The 19,671-nt window shown below is 42.5% G+C and overlaps 1 protein-coding gene across 3 annotated transcripts in view; it reads left to right on the forward strand.

The window, feature by feature from the left end:
* The first annotated feature begins 9,969 nt into the window (after window positions 1-9,969).
* Window positions 9,970-19,671, forward strand: part of bcam (basal cell adhesion molecule (Lutheran blood group)) — a 62,337-nt gene continuing 52,635 nt past the window's right edge. The window contains exon 1 of one of the 3 annotated variants that reach the window (XM_034697761.1): window positions 9,970-10,468. In XM_034697761.1, coding sequence (XP_034553652.1) covers window positions 10,402-10,468 — 67 coding nt within the window. In that variant the 5' untranslated portion in view covers window positions 9,970-10,401. The remainder of the gene's footprint in view (window positions 10,469-19,671) is intronic. The other 2 variants (XM_034697760.1, XM_034697759.1) reach the window with 2 other exon arrangements.

Raw genomic sequence — 19,671 nt, forward strand, 5'->3', positions numbered from 1 at the left:
CTACTCCACCCACTGTCCTGTCACTTTACTTAAAGCTGCTGTTGGTAGGAATGGTGTAAAAAACGTTACTTTTTCCTGCTGGATTTGGAGAAAAGGTCATAATGCTCATCAGCACTCATCAGTAAGTGGAGTAATTTGAGACTATTGCGAATTCTCTGCGTTTTCCAATGCCTTTGTATCAAGCAATGTTATTATTCCCCTTGTTCTCGTTATGACGTCTCCAATCCTCTGTCCTGATTGGTTAAGGGGCGGCCCCTACTACATCCGGGGCTATCTAGATTGCATATGCCGATCTGTGATGGGGGGGTAAGTGGAAATCTGTGTTGGGAGGGATAGTGTTGACATTCAAAGTCCCTCTCTCTGAACAGATGTTTACTCTGTGACTACCAACAGCAGCTTTAAAAAAGTGAATCTCAAAAAGTGAATAAAATATTTGTTAGCTTGTTGAAGATGGGTATAAACATGAATCTCGTAAACCGTGCTGCCAGCAGTTGACCTATGTCTATAGTTCTATGGGTACAGAGGCGGGTATGTATGACTCCGATATTGTTCAGCACCATTTCCTGTAGCTTTGCCCCCTCTGCAGTGAGCATGACAGATTCCCCTCCCACAGAGTTACTGTCAGAGTGGGTGGTTTAGTGCCTGGCACCCAGTAAATAGCATCCACTATGATAGAGAAAAACACACATTAAAAGACATCATCCCAGGGAAACTCTCATCTCACTTCATTGTGTAATAACCCACGCTACAAATACATATTGGATGACACAGGGCTAAGTTCCAACAAGGCCCACTGAGTGAAAAATATATCACATCTATGGCAGATAAAACCGATGGGATAGAAACACAAAGTGATGTTAGAATGAATCATAATGCTTAGTTCATTTACGACACTCTGTTGGGTCTGTTGCTCAGCGGAGCCAATTGGAAGTCAATGTAAGCTCTCTGCATAACATGCAGTAATGTTGAATTCCCAAAGAAATGCTACATCACTGCACAAATCACTGCACTGTGACTCAGTTTGCTGTGTATCAATGCCTGGAAAACAGCTGTGTGATCGTCTGTAGCTCGGCCAGGAGGACAGAGGCCAAGAGAGAGGCGGGGGCAGCAGAATGAGAGCTGGATGCTAGATGAGATAGGAAATGTGTGTGTGTGTGTGTGTGTGTGTGTGTGTGTGTGTGTGTGTGTGTGTGTGTGTGTGTGTGTGTGTGTAATATAGAGCTATGAAGAGATTAGAGAGGACAAAGATGGACAGCTCATACAGAAGGAGAGAGTAAAAGAGTAAAACAAAAGAGATGGATCAAAGACGGATGGAGCTTTGGCACATCTTTCATTCATTCTCCCCTGCCTTCCTGGGACCAGACACGAGACTTCATCCAAGATTACAGCTACCTTCACTTTCTATCACTCCCACTCTTTTTTCTCTCTGCCTCTACTTTGCTATTATTCCCCGGGGCAAAATGTTACCCATCCCCTGACTTTGGAATTAAAGTGCTCCCCTCCTCCTCCACTTCTAATCTGTTCTCTTCATTATTCTTTCATTACACATCTCAGTTCTCTTTGTAGTGCCTCCGTGTCTCTGTTTCTCTTTATCCCTCTTGCTCTAGGCTGACGGTTCAGATATTCCCCCTGTCAGGTAGCCTAATTTTTGACATGGGTGGGGGTTGTAAACCACATTAAACAAGGGACTATAAAGTGGGCTGACTGATTACTATTTTGCAAGGTTTGACAATTTGTATCGTTTGTATACTGCATTATTTTATTTCTCTTGAAGTATAAAACTGCTGAGAAGACTCAGTGCTATCATAAAATAGATGTGCTTGTATTTCATGGCATTAATGGCATCTGAGCTTTGATGGAGCTGATGTATATGATGGATACTTTATAAAAAAAACATAGCTGATATTCGGTCCAAGCACTTCTGGTCATTTCACCATACTGAAATGACTAAACAAGTGTGGGATGGATTAAAAGGACATTTTGCATGGTTCCCAGAGGATAAATCATTAACAGGTGATCTTGGTATTCCTCTCGAATTTTGGTGTTGGAAACTGTTTTTCTTTTTAATGAATTGAATGACAAAAAGAGTTTGATGTAAGTGAGCTTATGTACAGGCATTCATGGTACCCAGAGGTTTAAGTCATTTATTCATTCATTTATTCAGATCCCCATTAGCTGCCACTAACGCAGCAGCTACTCTTCCTGGGGTCCACATAAAACAAACATAACATACAAAATATACATGAAACACAAAACTGAAAATGCAACAAACATGAAATACAAAACTGAAAATGCAACAAACATGAAATACAAAACTGAAAATGCAACAAACATGAAATTCAAAAACAACAATGTTCTGGGGTGGATGGGATCTCAAGGGTGTTTGTGTTAATGTGTTTTATAACATCATCCACAGAACTCTGTTCCAACTACTATGTGTCACAAAACCTACTGTGTATTTGTCTGTGCATAACAAACCAATTAAGAAACTTTGGAATGAAATACAAAAACAGAAAAATGCTACAAACAGAAAAAAGAAAAAATGAAAATGCTTAAACATGCATTAAAAAACAACAACAGGATATTCATTAAAATTCATGAATGTGAGGTTTATTATTAAGGTGTTCCTTTAAGAGTCTTTTAAAACTGGCTTTACTTGGGGCTTCAATTATAGTAACTGGTAAATTATTCCACATTGTAATGGCTCTATACATAACAGATAGGATGAACCCTAATAACCGAAATGATGCCATGATTTTCCCTCTTACAGAATCAAACAGATCAAAGTTTTCACTTACTCAATAAGATATTTCAACATCTGCAGAAAAGACTGGCAGATTTCTGATATAATCCCAGACGTGTATTTGAAAGGCCTTGTTGATACCCTGATTTTTCTTCCAGCACCACTTAAAGATTTACTGTCTGAGCAGGATTACCACAAAAAACTGGTGCAGGCAATACTGTCTCCTCCAGAATGAATTGTTAGAGCCTGGGACTTACCTTTAAGGTGAACTCAATGGATTTACCACATCAGAGTCTGTTTACAGGTTTCAGGGAGAGCTAATGCATATGCGAAAGTTTCATAAAGGCTCCAGAGGAAGATGCATAAATCTGATGAGCTGCTTAAAGTGACATCACTTTGGTGTATGTGCTGACGGCTTGATCAGGAGGGTGGAAAGAAAAATAATCAGGGATGGTAGGATTAGAAACAATTTAGTTGGATATATTTGAAGCTCCTGTGAGGAGTTTTTAACTCATCATGAAAGTGACTGAAATGAACAGTGGGGCCTGTAAAGGTTCATGATTAGTTATCCATGTGACTGCTAAAAGAAAGTAGGAGGATGAACACAACTTTCCCATATACAGAGATCACTTTGATCACGCAGACAGGAAGTTCCTCACAGGAGCTTTAATATCCCCTTATCTTTGCTTTAGGTTAACAAAACCAGTATAGTGCACAATGTGTGACTCAACTGTCACCTTTAAAATTGCATTGGTAAGTAGAGCGCAAGACTTTACCAAGGAAAACAAGAGGAGGATGAAAATGTGTAAATCTTGACTTTGGGCCTTTTTTCAGAACTTCAAAAACAAGGTGCTAGACAACAGTAAAGCATGAAATCCATCACTATGCACCACTGTCACGTCAAAACATTTTCCACACTTTGATTCATTAATAAACACATGCAAACTAGTGACACTCCTACCAGCCCGTGCTTCATTTTGTTTTTGGCAAATTATCCCAGGGAACTGGAGAGGTGGCTGCAGCTGATAGTCAAAGATCAGATGGAGAAGGAACAATAGACATTCCAGTCTTGTTATGGAAGAGTGGATCAGCATTGTGTTCTTGCAAGGATACTCAGGGTTCATGGGAGTTCAATCTTCCAGTCTCCCCATGTTTTGTTGGCTTGGAGAGGGCTTATGACAATGTCTCCTGGGGTTCTTGTGCTGGGGATGCTTTAGGATTATGGAATGTCTGGGTACAAGGCCATTGATGTGAGCCATGAGGTATTTGCGTGCAGTGCAGTTCAAATGTTTTACATCAGCTGGTGACCTTTAGGGAACATTTGGATTGTTGTCAGCCTGCTTGTACGCTGTTGTGATCAGTGTAAACACTTCAATGGTTCTTGGTACTCGACTGAAAATGGCAGATTTCCCCTCTTTAGGTTTGGAGCCACATGTTGTGCAAAGTACACAAGTTAAAGTACCTGGGTGTGGTGTAGATTGATGGTGGTAGAATGTCAGATCAGCAGTTGGTGTTAGGGCTTGTACCAGACTGCTGTGGTTAAGAGAATTTTTTTTAAAAGGCGGTACGCTGGATAAGTCAGCCAATGGACGGTCCAAACTTGTCTCAGGGGTCTGAAATTATGTCTTTTTCATGGGGCTGGTAGCTTGGACAGGGCTTGGTGGAGGACTGATGCTCTTTGGTGTTAGAATGAACGACTTGTAACGGATCAGACATCAGCAAAGGAGACCCTCTGCAGGTATTCCTGTTGAGGTATTTTGGGCATGTCTGTTTTGGAGACAATCCTGGGGCACACCCTGGACACACTGGACGGATTAAGTCCCACCTGGCCAGGGAATAATTAAATCCCTGTGGGGAGCTGGAGGACATGGCTGGGGATACTGATATGTGTTATGGATGGGGTACCTGGCTGTGTCTGCTCAAATTGCAATCTTGAACCCAATGAGTTGCATAAAATGGGTTGAATGTCAAATGAATTCAAACATCATTAATGTGAAATAATATGTCAGACTGTTAACAATACAAGTTGCTACCTGTGAAACCACCAAATGTGGGTGTTTGCTAGTGACCAAACACATGGTGGAGATGTGAACCAGAGGAGCTATGTTGCACCACAAAAAAAGATGTGACAAAACATAGAGAGCTGACAACACACAGTTTCAACAGAATTCAGCCGACTGGTTTCAAAGCAACCAGTGATTTGGTTCAAAAGGTGACTCATTAATCTGGCGACTTTCAGCCAAATGTGTCTGTGTTTGCTGTGGTTACGAAAACTGTTAAAGCACAGGAAAAAGTCCTCAGGAGTGTATCCTAGTTTAGATTTTTATCATTTATTTCTTTAATGAAGGCTAAAGGCAATTGCAAATTTGGCCAAAGTCACCATTTGACAGGGTCACAATTTACACTGAAACACCAGCAGCATCTGTGGCTGCAATCTTTAAAACAGCGATTGTATCCAACCTCAATTCAATCAGGTTTGGACTGCAAACAAATAATATTAACCCCAAAAAATCTGAACTCATTTTTGTGTAGTCAGTGAAAGAGTTGGTTTAAGCCCTGGTTGGGGACTAAATTACGGCGGTATAAGATAATTGGGTACGTTTATTGCAACAAACAGTTTACTTTCTATCCTTTCAATTAATCTTCCACGCCCTTGCATTATTTGCTTCATGTGCAATAAGAAGCTACTCTTTTTGTCTTTGTCTTAATAGACTGGATGTGTTAAAAAAAAAAAAGCTTTACACACAGCCTCATCAGAGCTAAATATTTGATGATGACCTGAAGTGTTATTGATTATATGTAGTCTTGATTTGGGTGTGTACAGTGATCATCAACATTTAAAAGGGTTGTAAATCTAGTCAAAGTCAACATCATATAAAATGTTCTCTCCCACTAATAAAAATGTGGCTAGTGAAAATGCTGAGTGGCTAGTAACTTTGGAAAACCACTAGCCACAGTGTTGGTGAACGCGTTATTAATGTCAAGCCGTAGGCTGTATAAAATATGGACGTAGTATCCGTGACGTCACCCATCTGTTTCTGAAGAGCTGTTTTGAGGCCAATCGTCGGCAGCAGCCATATTGCTGCTGTCAAGCGATTGGGACGTAAAGAGGCGGGCTTTGAACCTCCTAGCCAACAGCTACAGTGTTCCCACCTGTCAATCAAGTCAGCTGTGCCTCTCATTGGAAGACTCGTAATCTAAATATCTTCAAAATTGCTGCGTTAGAAAAAATTCACCCCCTAGTGTGTGCAGATCGAGAAATGAGCTATCCAGACTACACTCGTCTTTTGTACCAAGCTGTAAACATGTTTATTTCTGATGTAAAGATCGTCTTTTTTGAATTGGTGTGTATGTGGTTTCCGGCCAGCCTCAAGCGGATCCTCGATGAACTGCAGTTTTTAGCACTTCTGCATTGGACTCATATTTTTAGACCGTAGGTTGCTGCTTGTGTCAAGCCCTGATGTTGTGAAAACTGGGATTCCAGCAAAAGCCTTTTCTTGTGGGAAGCAGGGCTCGTTTGTGTTGTTCCGTAATTTGCATGATATTCACCACCGGTACAGTAACAGTTTGATAACTTTTGTTTACATAAAGCAAGCATACATTTGAAGGCATGTCGCACTCCTAAAATAATAACACCTGAAGAGTACTGTTCACTCAAGAGGATTAGGTCACTGAACACAAAACACAGTCTGTCTGAAGAAGGATGACGACCCTGTCATTTGAAGTGCTCTTGTCAAACACTGCTTTTACAAATCCGGTACGTTACTACCCTCTCATCTTCAACCCCACATTTTCCCCGTGTGTAGCCTTTTATAATCGAGCCTGACTTCAGCACAAATCTTTGAGTTTATGCTGAGAAATAACGGGAATTAAACACTCATCTTAACATTTTCTTCCTCCTCTTCTTTCCTTTTTCTTTACACGAGCCTCAGATTTCTGCTGCGATTATTTTTACTCTCAGCTTCTTGTCCTCCTCTACCCTCACTTCCTTCCCCGCTCCTCCCCTGCAGCTCCATTAGGTAATGAACCAATACAGTAAATCACAGCAGTAGCTACTGTATGTATGACTAAAGGCCTTACGTAAGAGCGACCTGCACTCGGCTAAATCAGCATTAGCCACAGCTATGCGGCATGATATAGGTCTTATGTAAGGCAGTGTGAGGGTTACCACACTCTGAGTCCTTCACCACAGGACAGAAGTCTTGTTAGTGGATCTCATGTCCCTACAGCATGGAGAGTTGATTATTAGCAGGTCGATATCGGGGATGAGTGGCCGTATTGATGTGAGATAGTCAGTGAGAAGGCTTATTTTACCCTCCTGCTGTCATAGCTAAGAATAGGAAGAGAGGAGGAATCAGATAGTGAAACAGTTTACAGTCAAAATTTCGTTGAACTCTAGCTTTTACAAACTTCTACCACTGTCTTCTCTATATGTACAACAGCTGTGTGTGTGAATTCCAGGCAGCTAAATTATGAGATCCCATCCACAAGGACGACTGTTCTGTGTGTGTGCAGCAGTGGTGCAGGTTACAAGTATCACATCTCTCCGAACAAGGCTGAGAAAATATCAACCAGCTGTTTTTTGGACAGCTATGTTTGGAATGTGTGCCTTTGAATGCAACTGCTCTGCAAGGGACTATCATTACCTGCAGGGTGTGCCCATTATTTCACGGTACTCCGCAAGCAGCCTGCTGAAGAAAGAAACAACAATAAGCTACAGTTGATAGTTCCTTTTGTTAGCTCAGATTGGTATCATAGAGGAACAGTGCAAAAGATGGGGGACACTTGTGGCACTGTATTGACTTGCGTTGTAGGAAAGCCCGAGTTGTCACTTTTGTCTTCACGCAAACAGCAGAAAAATACCCAGAAGCTAGTGTGTGCTTGAAAGCATTGATAACAAAGTAAAACACAAAAAAATCTTTCTTCTGCTTTGCTTTTGTAAACATCAAAATCAAAAGACTGCTCCCTCTTGAAGTGAACTGAGGTAGAGACTTGAGGCTTTAGCAGAAAGTGCGGGGACAACTGTGGGATCCCAGTGGAATTTGGCCAAATGAACTGCTGAGGATAAAGCTAAGTCAGCTATGGGAGGATTGGTTTTGCTATTTTTTCTTTAAATTATCAGGTTATTGGATCAAAATACTTTAAATATTAAAGGGATATTTCAGTTTATTTGAAGTGAGGTCATCTGGAGTTCTTCCTCTGTAAACTCTGGTTCATAGAGGTATCCTCTTGTTTCCACAGTAAACGGCATGTCATCGTCGCTGTCAGAATCACTCATTTTTGCAGTTTGTAGTTTTTGTTCCTAAAAGTGCAGGCAGATCCAAACAGCTGATTGGCGTGTATCCGTGCTCATGCAGCGGAAGAACACTGGTCTACGAGGTGCGTCTGAAAATAGTGCCAAAACAAAGGGGAATAATGGAAATATTAATGTTCACATATTAGTCCTCCTCCACATCACCTACAGATCCCTGCATGCCCTTGCCCCCCTCATACCTGGCTGACCTCCTCCACCAACACACTCCATCCCGAAACCTATATGGTCTCCGGACCTGGGTCTCCTCTCCATCCCCTGGACTAAGCTGCAGATTTTTGGAGACAGAGCCTTCAGTGTGGCAGCCCCCACTCTGTGGAACTCTCTCCCTCCCAACATCCGCAGCGCCCCAACCCTGGACATTTTTTAAAAAGCAGTCAAAACGCACCTTTTCCTCCGTTAGACAGTGTTATCCCCACCTACCCCCCAGACCTGACCCTGTGAAGCGACCTTGGGTTTCTTGAAAGGCGCTATATAAATACCAGTTATTATTATTATTATTATTAGTAGTAGTAGTACTTCTAGTGCCAACTATCGAGGAAGATGTTTAATCATCTAAATGGACTTGACTTGTAGTTTTCTAGTCTTCCGACCGCTCATACACTGATGTTTGAGGATGCTATTCCATTGGACCATTAGTATTAACTAATTCCATTCAGACACATTCACACACTTCTGACTATGTCATTGGGATTTCTTGTTCAGTGTCTTTCCCAAGGAAACTTTGGCATGTGACTGTAGGAGCTGGGATTGAATCCCCAAACTCAGTGGGCTGCACATATCTCTAGTAGAGTAGAGAGATGGCACACTGAGATAGATTGACAGTTATGTGTTTGTCAATAGACTTTTCCCCCTTTGATAGACATATGGTGTTGAAATAATCATTTGATGTTTATATATATTGTTTAGGCAGTAACAGGTATTTTTAGTATTCCAGGACTTGGTTATGGTTGCTCAGATCTTGTGTCCATCCTTGGCTATGACACTCATGCACCCTGTCTTCATGAAACCATCTCATTGGGGACTGACATCTGTTTATGCTCTGTGACTCCTAGCTTAAAGGATTTGGTCTAAATCAACTTCATGGGTCACACAATACCCGCCCCAAGCATTCAGACTGGTATTATAGCATGGTGAATAAGCCACTTAGTCCCTCATGATAATTGTATATCTGTACTGTATGTAATACCCAAATAGCCAGTACCATACCCAGTAAATACCCAAACAGATTCTGGGGGGGGGAATGAATTACATGTCTAGGAATGAATGGTATGTCTGTCATTGACAGACGGCTTAGCATACTCCCAGGGAAAAGCCTCTGGTTACTTCAGAAAATGAAAATCAGTTTTTGAGATGTAGGCAGGTTAAGGTTAGTCAGGAAATATGTCTACAGGGGGGTGAAGTATCTCTCAAGTAATTAGTTTTGATGTGAGGTAAAGATATTTAAATGGTGATTAACTTTGTGATTAACTAGCCTTAAGCTGTTTTAGACTTTTAAAAAAATCTCATGGCTACCACTGCAAAATTGAGTCATCACTACTTTCCCACTGAATAAACTGGATTGTTCTATAGCCTATAAAGCTAGCATGAGTGGCTTTTAGCTTCATCATTTACATGTAATGCAATGGAGGTATATTTGAAACTGAAAGAGTGGCATGTAATGATCTTAAGAGGTCAGAAATAGCTTATCATAAAGTATACTTTCTGTTAATGGCTGTGAAATGTAGCATGTGGATAGTTCCTTGTGAGCTTGTGGAGTTAATGCTCCAGATTTTCAGGGCATTTTTAACGTCCTGATGAAACTACCAAAACTTAACTTGTTTTATCTAACAGGCGCGTGATTGGAGTAGCTATGAGTCAGAGAGCCTCATGATAAAATCACTTTTAACTTCTTGAAAGAAATCCGGCGGGCCCCAGGAGACCTACTACGAGATTAGTCAAGCAGGTCTTTTCACTGCAACTGAGGTGTGGAGAGAGAGAGAGAGAGAGAGAGAGAGAGAGAGAGAGAGAGAGAGAGAGAGAGAGAGAGAGAGGGGAAAGGGGAGGGGTGTATTGGGGGGTCACCTTTTGTGCAAATATATCAACCAAGAAGACTACCACTAGCATCAGATTTCTCTCTGTGTGTGTGTGTGTGAGAGAGAGAGAGATAGAGGGAGAGAGAGGCACTCCTTTGCAGAGAGAGAGAGAGAGAGAGAGAGAGAGAGAGAGAGAGAGAGAGACTGAGGGGAGTCCAGAAAGCTTTGGAGCATTGAAAGAAGAAAGAAGACTTGCTGCTACCACATTTCCAACCATTTGTAACCAAAAAACAAAGTGAATTCTCCTCCTTGAGAAACTTGGAGAAGCGGCCATGGACAGGATAACATTCGGACGCACGTCGCTGCTGCTGTGCACCTTGCTGCTGTGGGCATTTCAAGGTAAGTCCGTGTGACTGGTTTCACTAAAACATTCATTCAAAGTAACTCTGTAATGCTTTGGACGCGGTGCGGGTTGCTTTTTGATAGCTTCAGGCTACAGATTCGTACTTTTCTCGCGGATTCAGAGGCAGATAGGGGGGTCCGCTGCTGACGGGACAGACCTGTCGGAACATGCCGCGGTGAGAAGCGGCTCGAGGAGTTCTTCTAGTGAAACAAACACGTTGTAGTTTGGGTTTCTCTTTCTTTATTCATGTTCAGCAACCAGTTGTTTTCACCTGCGCGGATAAGTTGAAACATTATCAAAGCAGGTGTAAAATCGAATTTTAAACACAGAATTCGACACATTTGTTTGGCCGAACTAGTAAAAAAGAAACACCACTTCACAGAAACCGCCTGGTTATTATTAATATACTGTTTCTGGTTAATGGCATCTATGCAGAGTTTCAGTTTAACTCTATAGAGCACTTCTTTCAGCGCACAAGACTACGGCACCCCGTTATTTCAAGAACACACCGCCTCCAATGCAATACATGAAATACAACCTCAAAGAACCTGTAACAGCCAGGATATAACATGTAAGACTGTCAGAATAAAAGACGTCCCAGAAAACCCAATATGCTTATAAAGTGTACCTTTAATAAAAAAGAACTGTGAAGAAAACATTTATAAACGTTTCACTCATTAAACATATTTCTCCCCCATACCTTGAAAAAAAAGCTTTTATTTTGAAAATCATACAGCCTGTCCCGCTCAGTCTCATTCATGCTGCTATGTATGTCTGGCTGTTGGCTGCAGTTTCCAGCGCTTTGATGTCTGATCTGCGGGATTTGCGTCTCCTTTGCTGGCAGTGTGCCTCACCCCGAGCACCCCTGGGTGCTGCCAAAGAGACTAAGCCAGTTTAAATTCGACCTGTCTAGGCCTTAGAAGAACTTTGAGGGGGAAAAAAAAAAATAAAAATCCGAGCACATACTCATTTAAGGAGTAGACGTGGCTCTCTGGAAGTTTATTTTCTTGTCATGAATTTATCATGGTGATTTATCTCCCATGATTGCATACTAACTGCTTTATGGCTCCACTGGGGAGATAGTGGTTTACTGCAGGCTGTTTCATGGTGTTTTAAAGCTTCTTTTAGTGTCACCATAATATTTCAGTCGTTAACCTTATAAAATATGTAATATATGACATGTTTGATGTTCATGTGTGATTTATGTGTTCGACTTGAAAAATATGTTACATCCTCAAGAGGTTCATACTCTCTATTTGTGTGTCAAGATGAAATTTGTTGGAATACTTGTGGGCATTTTGTTAAACTTATTCCTAATTCCTTGCCTGTGAAGACAGTCTGTGGTGCTTTGAAGCAGGATGAGCAGCAGGGCGGGGCTGGTCCTGCTGGGCGACTCCCCTCTCTCTCTGTCCTCCACGCCTTCTTCTGCTCTCTGGCAGTGCTCAATGCATCATTTTTTAATTTGCATCTAGATGCAGCTGTTCAAGGAGTGCCAGTTTATATTTTGAACACAAAACTGAGCTTTTCAAACATCCAAATCACAGTCTTCCTCATTTTTTTTTACACCACTTCATCGCCATACATGACCGTCCCCTCCCTACTCTTTCGCCTCAGACAGTTGTTGCACTCTGCTGTCTGTCTGTCTGTCTGCCCTTCATGGAGCCTTTTAACAGGTGCTGAAAAGTGCCTTGTAATTGATGAACGCAGTGAAGATCACACATCCGTACAGCTGTGGTGCATTGATTTTAAAGCTCTGCTCCGTGTGCAGACCTCACCCTGTCCCTCCACACTGCCTCGAAATCTAAAGGCAGGAAAGTCATTATTTAACTCGATACTGAAAAGTTGATTTGGAAAAACACAAGCTGTCAAATCCCTCCCTCTATCTCTCCTCTCTCCCTCTCTTGCATAGTTTTGTCTAATAATAGCCGCTGCTCTTGTTCGGTCTCACTGGGATTCTGTCACACAGACCCACATTCTCACAATTGCTGGTCACACACTTGCAGCTTGCAGCTATGTCAGTCCTGAGCATGCAAGGGCGCTAAATAGAACCAGGGTACACGTAACACCCCGGATGTGTGTCATCTCCTTGGGAGTGTGACACAATATTTCAAGTATGTTTTCCTGCAATTATGTATGTAGTTGTGACACATGGATATGGGGTGCATGACAGCAATGGGCGCCCCAAGGTGCTCAGCATGCTTGAGCCTGTAGAATCTCTGTAACCCTTTGACCCACTCACACAGACATGTTGGGAAACGGTTTCAGCTTTACACTCCTTAGATGCCATTTCCTTCTTTATTGCAGCACAGGGAATTAGATCTAAGTATTTAAGATTTGTAAGGAACCCAGTGTGTTTAAGTTTCTGATCCCAAGTTGAAGAAAGTATAAAAATCCACCTTCTAATAGAAGTTTCAAGGTATCAAAGTACTAAGTCACAAGAAGTTAGTGTTTTCCAGAAGTAAAACTTCACATTAACTCCAACACTGCCCTAGTTTCTCCTTTATCTTTGATTTTTTTTTTTTACATTGTGCAAGGACAAAAAGAACAAAGTGACGTTGATGTAGAAACACAAAGGGAAAGTCAAATGCTCAGATGAGTCTGATTTAAACTGCAGAGACTCCAAAGTGGTTTGACACCGGTGGAAAGAATCGAAATGACAAGCATCAGCTGACTTCAAGGTGTTAAAGTCTAACACGCAGCGTCAGCCTCTTTGTCTATCGCTGCCTTAATTCCCACAGTCATTTCCTCACTTTTAATTTCTGTCCCCCCCTGCCAGCGCAGAATCAAAAGTTCACCCCCTGCGGCCGTGTGTAATTATTATGGTATTAGGGCCAGAAAAAGAGCCATTTAGGCATGAGGAGATAAAAGCCAGGGGACCTCTTTTACAACTGTCCTGGGGCTCTTGATTTTGAGACTTGCGCATGCTTACACATGTGTGCATTGAGAGTCATTGATAGGAATGCACGCTTTACACGTTTTAAACCTGATGCAAACAAAATGAGTGTAATTTATGTTGTGGTGAATACTTGTTGAGCCCCTAGCTGCAGGATTCAGGGTGTTACACAACTCTGGAAGCCATAGCTCATATTGCAGTGCGTGACAGATTGATGAGGTCTGCTTTGGGAGAACAAGTCCATGTTTGCCCCCTTGTCATTAGGCCTCTGGTGTTGGGGGGCTTGGAATGGTGTGGTCGTAGTTATTGAGGTGATTCATCCACTTCTGTGTGTTTTTCTGTGTGTGTGTGTGTGTGTGTGTGTGTGATAGTAAAGGCACTGGGATGGAATGAGTGGGATTCCTGAGGACACGTCGCAGCTCGCTCTGTAATGTGTGTATTTGTTTGTCGCCACGTCAGATTCTATAGAGAAGGGGCTTCCTTTTTTCTCGCTTTTAACCCCCACTATCACCACAAGTCACAGGTATGAAATCTTCGCACAAACATGCGGCCACAAAGAAGCTCCTGTCTCTCCATTTCGTGGGGGTTTCACAGGTGCAGAGCTGAAGTTTGTTCACAGCCAGGGTGCATTCTTGTGGTTTGACTGTGGTTTTAACTCTAGTCAAACATTAGTCAGTGAAACTTAAGAGAATGTTCTGGATGATAAGAAGTTTTGAGAAGGGATTGGAGCTCGCCAGTGTTCCACATACCCACTGGTGTGAACTATTTGCAGTGATTGACGCATTAAAGTCAATCAAACAGGTTGTTAGCACCCTGATGTTGGAGGGTGAGCGGTAAGTTGGCATAGCTTTGCAGGTAGGTGTCTAATGATGGTCGGTTTTTCTGAACGTGTTTAATCTTGGTTTGAAGAATGGCTTAGTTCACAGAGGAGACAGGAACAAGTTTATCCCTCCTTTTTCATCCTCACATCCTCACAGGAGCTTCAAAGAAAGTGCACAAACCTGTGATTTCACACACACACACACACACACACACACACACACACACACACACACACACACACACACACACACACACACACACACACACACACACACACAGGTACTCATACATAAACAAAAGGTGTGTTTCATCCTGATTACCTTTGCTTCTGTTCCCATCTCTCCTCCTCTTATCTTCGCCCGCCTGTCTTTCAACGCTCTTTTCTCTCTTTCGTTTGTTCTTTTTATGACACTTCAGGATATTTTTTAGGGTGGTGTGTTCACTTGCTGTGATGTTGTCTTTTCTGCTGTGCTTTTGTGTGTGGGTCAAAGTTAATAACCCTGTGTCCCATCAGGAAGAGTGCCCCGCTGTGTTTTAGTGGGAGAGGGCTGTTTGTTTTTTCAACGCCCGTCCCTGGCGCTGCTTTTCAGCAGATTTACGGCCACTATTGATTATTTGAAAATAAGACAGCCCATCCTCCCCCGCTTGGCATGTTCACCGTGTTCACCATTTCCCAATAAATTCTAATACAGTGTCCGCCTCTGCCCTGTCTGTGTTGTTACAATAGAGGTTCAAGCCAACACTGTTAACAGAGAGAAGGAGAAAAAGGTGAAAAAGCAGCTGGTTAGAAGTTATTACGTCGGGTCTTTTGCTTTGAGAATTCTGTCTTGTTATTACCGGCAGTCGTAGGGAGGGAAAGGGAAGGAAGGAAGGATGTAGGGAGGATGGGATGCAGGGAGAGAAAAGATCAAGGGATAGGATGAGCCATGATTACAGCTGACTATTGTGTTGCCACCGTGCGGCCTTGTTGCTCTTGTCTCGGGGGAGGAAGATGATGGTGATGGTTAATTTCAAATGCAGCCTTGAAAAGAGGCTCCATGTCTGTGTGTGTGTCCTTGTCTGTTCATCTATGCATGTGCTGGTAGTAGTGATGATGGTGATGGTGATGGTGGGGGAGGTAATTCAGGGTTGGGAGCAAAATTGAAAATTCAAAGCAGCTCTTTGGAAAGATGAGGTTAAGTGCTGCCAATCCATTTAGCAGCAGAGAGTTGCAGTGAGACGAGCAGAAGAGTCGCTCTTTCTGCATGTGTTTAGGTAGAGCCCGGCCCACACAGAGAGAATTTTAAAATTTTTGCAGATGTTGAAAACGGGAGAGACCCCACACGTAATGACAGATTTAACTGTTTGGTTCTTATAGTGTGTGAAGAGAAGCGATATGGCCAACACAGCTCAACACACACCAACAGATTCCCTTCAACAAAAACCAAAGTCCCAACTCCCAAGGGTGTCCATCTTACAAAATCTCTCAGGATCAAAGGTGACATCAGAGTGAACCAACATGGCAGAAGATGGGACAGTTGTTAAGCTAAATGTTGCTAGCTGCTTAGCTACCTGGTACGTCCATTTGGGCAGCAGTTTCTGTCCATCTCATCTCCTTGCTGGACACGTTGTATAGACACAAACCAATGATTTTGTCCTCCATTTCTGCCGTCTCTCTAACTTTATGCTTGCCGTCTACTTTTTTCGCCATGACTGTGTTTTTTGAGCTTCTTTCTTCAGTCAGCTTGCCTCCTGATTGGCTTTCTTTCGTGCTTGCAAATAAGTGCTTGGGTGTCCTTGGAGTTCTCCCCCACACAAGTGACACAACAAGATATCTGATCCTACAACAAGATACCCCCCCCCCCCCCCAAAACGTTAAAATTACACTTTTAAAATTAGAAAATATTGGCAGTAACTCTTCGATTTTTCATCATGTCCCATCCCTTCTTTCAAGCAGACCTGGTGAAGTAAGATCTAGATAATCTCCAGAACTGCCTAAAATCTGGACCCAAGTGACTTTTGTTGGACTTAGGTAGTCAGGCCCCAAATCAGCCCAATTATCTTGTAGTGTGTACCCAGCACAAGGAGCATGCAAAGCAGCAGGGCTAAGCTTGAGTTTCGTGTTAGCCACATGTAGCACAAATCAGTGTTTTGTCTAAAATAGCAGGAACACAGTCGTGTTCATGTTTTGTTTCTGCTACAGAAAAAAAAAAAATGTTGGCATATGAAACTCCTCTTGAGTCCAGTTGTGTGGATCAATGAAACCACAGCAATCAAACAAAAGGGATAAAGATGGAGATAGCAGCAGTGAGGATCAGACAGTCGGCATACTCAGGATTGGGGAATACCAATTAGGAATGGGGAATGTCACGGAAAAGCCTAGATCTGGAGCCAAGGAGATCATTTTCTTGGCAGCAGAGCAGAAATCCTAACCCCTGCGCCCCTCCAACCCTAAACCCTCCATCTGACTGTTGGCTGGCGGAGCGTCCTCTGGGAGCCCCGCAAGCTGTTGCTTTTCAGACATCAACAGTTGCCTCAGCAGCAGTTGTTGAATGCACCCCTCTTTAAAAAAAAAGAGCCCTGTCACCCCTCCTTTCTTCACACACACTTGGGTTCTATTACCACCTCGTGTCTTTCCACCCTGCTAGGTTGGCTGTGGTGTAGTGGGGGGAGCAGAACTGTATGTTTGCTGTGAAAGCACCTCTGACTTGTTTGTCCCGTAGTGTTTTTGACGTCTCTGGAATGTCCTTTGCAAAAGTGCTGTTCACGGTTTTTAAACACTTCCCATGTGGACTGGAAGTGTTACTTGAACCCACCTTTGACCCAGTTATTTCTGCTTCTTCATAAATTAAACTGTGGAGCCTCAAGGGATTCTTTCTCCCTTATCTCTATCGCATAACGATAACCATAAGAGGAGGGTGACTTAAAGTTCACCAGGCTGTAGAATGGGCTGTGTTTACATTTGTACAAACAAGAGTGTATATGTGAGCAAATTGACTCAAACCACTGCCTCAAAGGTACGTGGATCATTACTCTTCTGTCTTTTAAACCGCTTTTCACATCCAATCTCCCTCTTCCATCTGTCAGAGGACATTCCTGTGCCTCCCTTGACTTTAATCTAGTTAATGGTTAAGCAGCGGTGGTTAACCTCTCCACTGAGGCTGGTCACTGTTTGACAATGAGATCTTATTGCTTTAACTTGGCCGGGGGGACCTGAGAGACAGGAGTGGGGAACATTAATCCTCCACGCTGGGAAGGAAGAGGTGAGGCAGAAGGTGGAAGAGGGGGAAGTGGAGGTATTTGGAGGTGGTGTTACAGCATCCCAACACAGGTTCCTACTCTCAACTCCACAAATATGGCAGCTTGGTTTATGATCCATCTAGGTTCCAGTGCAGCATCAGTTTGGTTCTCTCAGGACTCTGTAGTTATATGTTTTAATGAATAAGCCATATCCAGTTAGACTGAAAAAAAAACAAACAGTGAAGCTAGGTTTAATCAATACGCATCATCCAGTTGGAGTTTCAGAAGAAAGGCTGCCACCAACATTTCCCACCTGTGACTTTTTTGGTGTCCAATAATCAGAAATAGGTGGTTAAAGCTCCTTGTAGGAACTTTTAGTGTGTGCTGATTTTGCTGCTCCCTGTAGACACTGCCATATTTATTATTTTCCTATACGTGTAAAGATGTCTATATACAAAAAATCTCATCCTTTGTTCTATATCAGTCTTTTCTGTGGAAAATGTAAAACAGGATGTTTCAGCAGCATGCTGCAACGTAATTTGTTTGACACCTACCCTGCAGCACAATTTCAGATCTTAAAAATAACTATGTAGAAGAATTCAGTCTTTATCCTGATAGTGTATTTTGCTGTTTTAGGCTCATAAAGAGACATCAGTATTCATTTTTATTTCTTTAAGAAGCACCTTAAAAATCTTGACAGGAGCTTTATGGTTACCATATGGTTAGAATGAGCCACAAAGTCTCTTAGACAGAAGATCATGACTTTGGTGTGTATGAATCCTAAAATTTGAAGGCTACTCATACAGATTACATCAATACCTAACTATCGCACCTAGATCTTGACTTACTGGCAGCTGTGGCTCAGGGGTAGAGTTGGGAATCTTTAATGGGAAGGTTGGCAGTTTGATCCCATCCTGAAGTCTGCATTCTAAAGTGTCCTTGGGTAGGGTTAACCCTAACCCTTGGCCCAGTGAGATACAGCCTTTATTGACAGTTTCCTCTGCAAAGATTCACAGTGGGTGGTTTCTTTGACAGCCAAAAGGAAGCAGGATTAGAATTTGTTTACAAAGCACTCTTTTTGCTTGTACAGGAAAGGATAAAGAAAGAGATAAGATGTGCTACTTTGTCCCAAAAAAGTGCAAAATGTAAGTTCCTTATAGAAGTTAAAAAAAAAAAAGTCAGCTGAATGAGAGTCAAAGATAAAAGTCCTGTTTGGTTGACCCATTCATTGCCTCCAACTGCTGCCCCAAGCAGTTTATTCATGCTCTTTATACTATGTCACCTGACTTCACAACACTTCAAAACATTGTGCTAGAGAGTGGTGTCCAAAAGTTAACTTAGAGGGTACCCACGGAGTCATATTTCAACCGCCGATTCTGATGACTTGGGAGTATGAGCCAGCTGCCTCACAGTGTTTTCAGCTTGTGTCAGAGAATACCAGGTTCTTTTTGTTGCCCTCTGCAATGACTTCATGTCTATGTGTGAGAAAAGGGGGTTCCCCATGTAACCCAAGAGCCTGGCCTGACTGTCATCACTGAACAGATCCTGTGTCAGCTTTCAGGCCTTCCGAGTCAGGTGACCTGCCTGAAGACATAACTCGTCGCCTTTGTTTTATTGAGGTCTCACTTACCTGAGCCCCTCTGGAACGACGACCGTAAAGTTCCTCCTGCTCGTCTCTGCTTGTGTGAACTTGACTTTGAAAGAAAAGCGGAGAGGAGTAGAGTTACCATGCTCTGACTGTTAATGTTCTCCTTAAGTCACATACTTTCTTAACTTTAGTTTGAGTCTCCTTTTTTCTCTCTGCGCTAGTTACACGTCTCCCTGGAATTTGCTCGATGTAGTCTGTACCACACCCTACTTTGCGCGCCGCTCTGTGAATCATCACTTTTATCAATGTGTTTTTTCATTCTATGCAGCTCTCGCACTCATCTGCGTCTCTCCTCTTCAAACTTAACCTCAAGCTCCATCCATCATCTGTCTCTTATCCCCGCCAGGGACCAGGCAAAGAGTACATGAGTCGTCCATGACCATGTGTTGTCTAATCATCACTATAGCCTGAACAGAAGGTGCCTCAAGAAGCGGCGTGTTTGAAATCCCCAGAGTTTTTTAGCAGTAGAGGAAGGTAATCTTTTCTTTTTGACTGACAGAGCAGATAATGACAGTAATCAAGAAGACTTAAGAGTCACTTTCTGTTCGTGCAACAGAGATTATAAAGCCACTCATGTTCTTAAGTTTCTTTTTTGCAGATTTATTACTGCAAGTGCA

This window comes from Notolabrus celidotus, chromosome 12, assembly GCF_009762535.1.
Source record: "Notolabrus celidotus isolate fNotCel1 chromosome 12, fNotCel1.pri, whole genome shotgun sequence".
Classification (NCBI taxonomy): domain Eukaryota; kingdom Metazoa; phylum Chordata; class Actinopteri; order Labriformes; family Labridae; genus Notolabrus; species Notolabrus celidotus.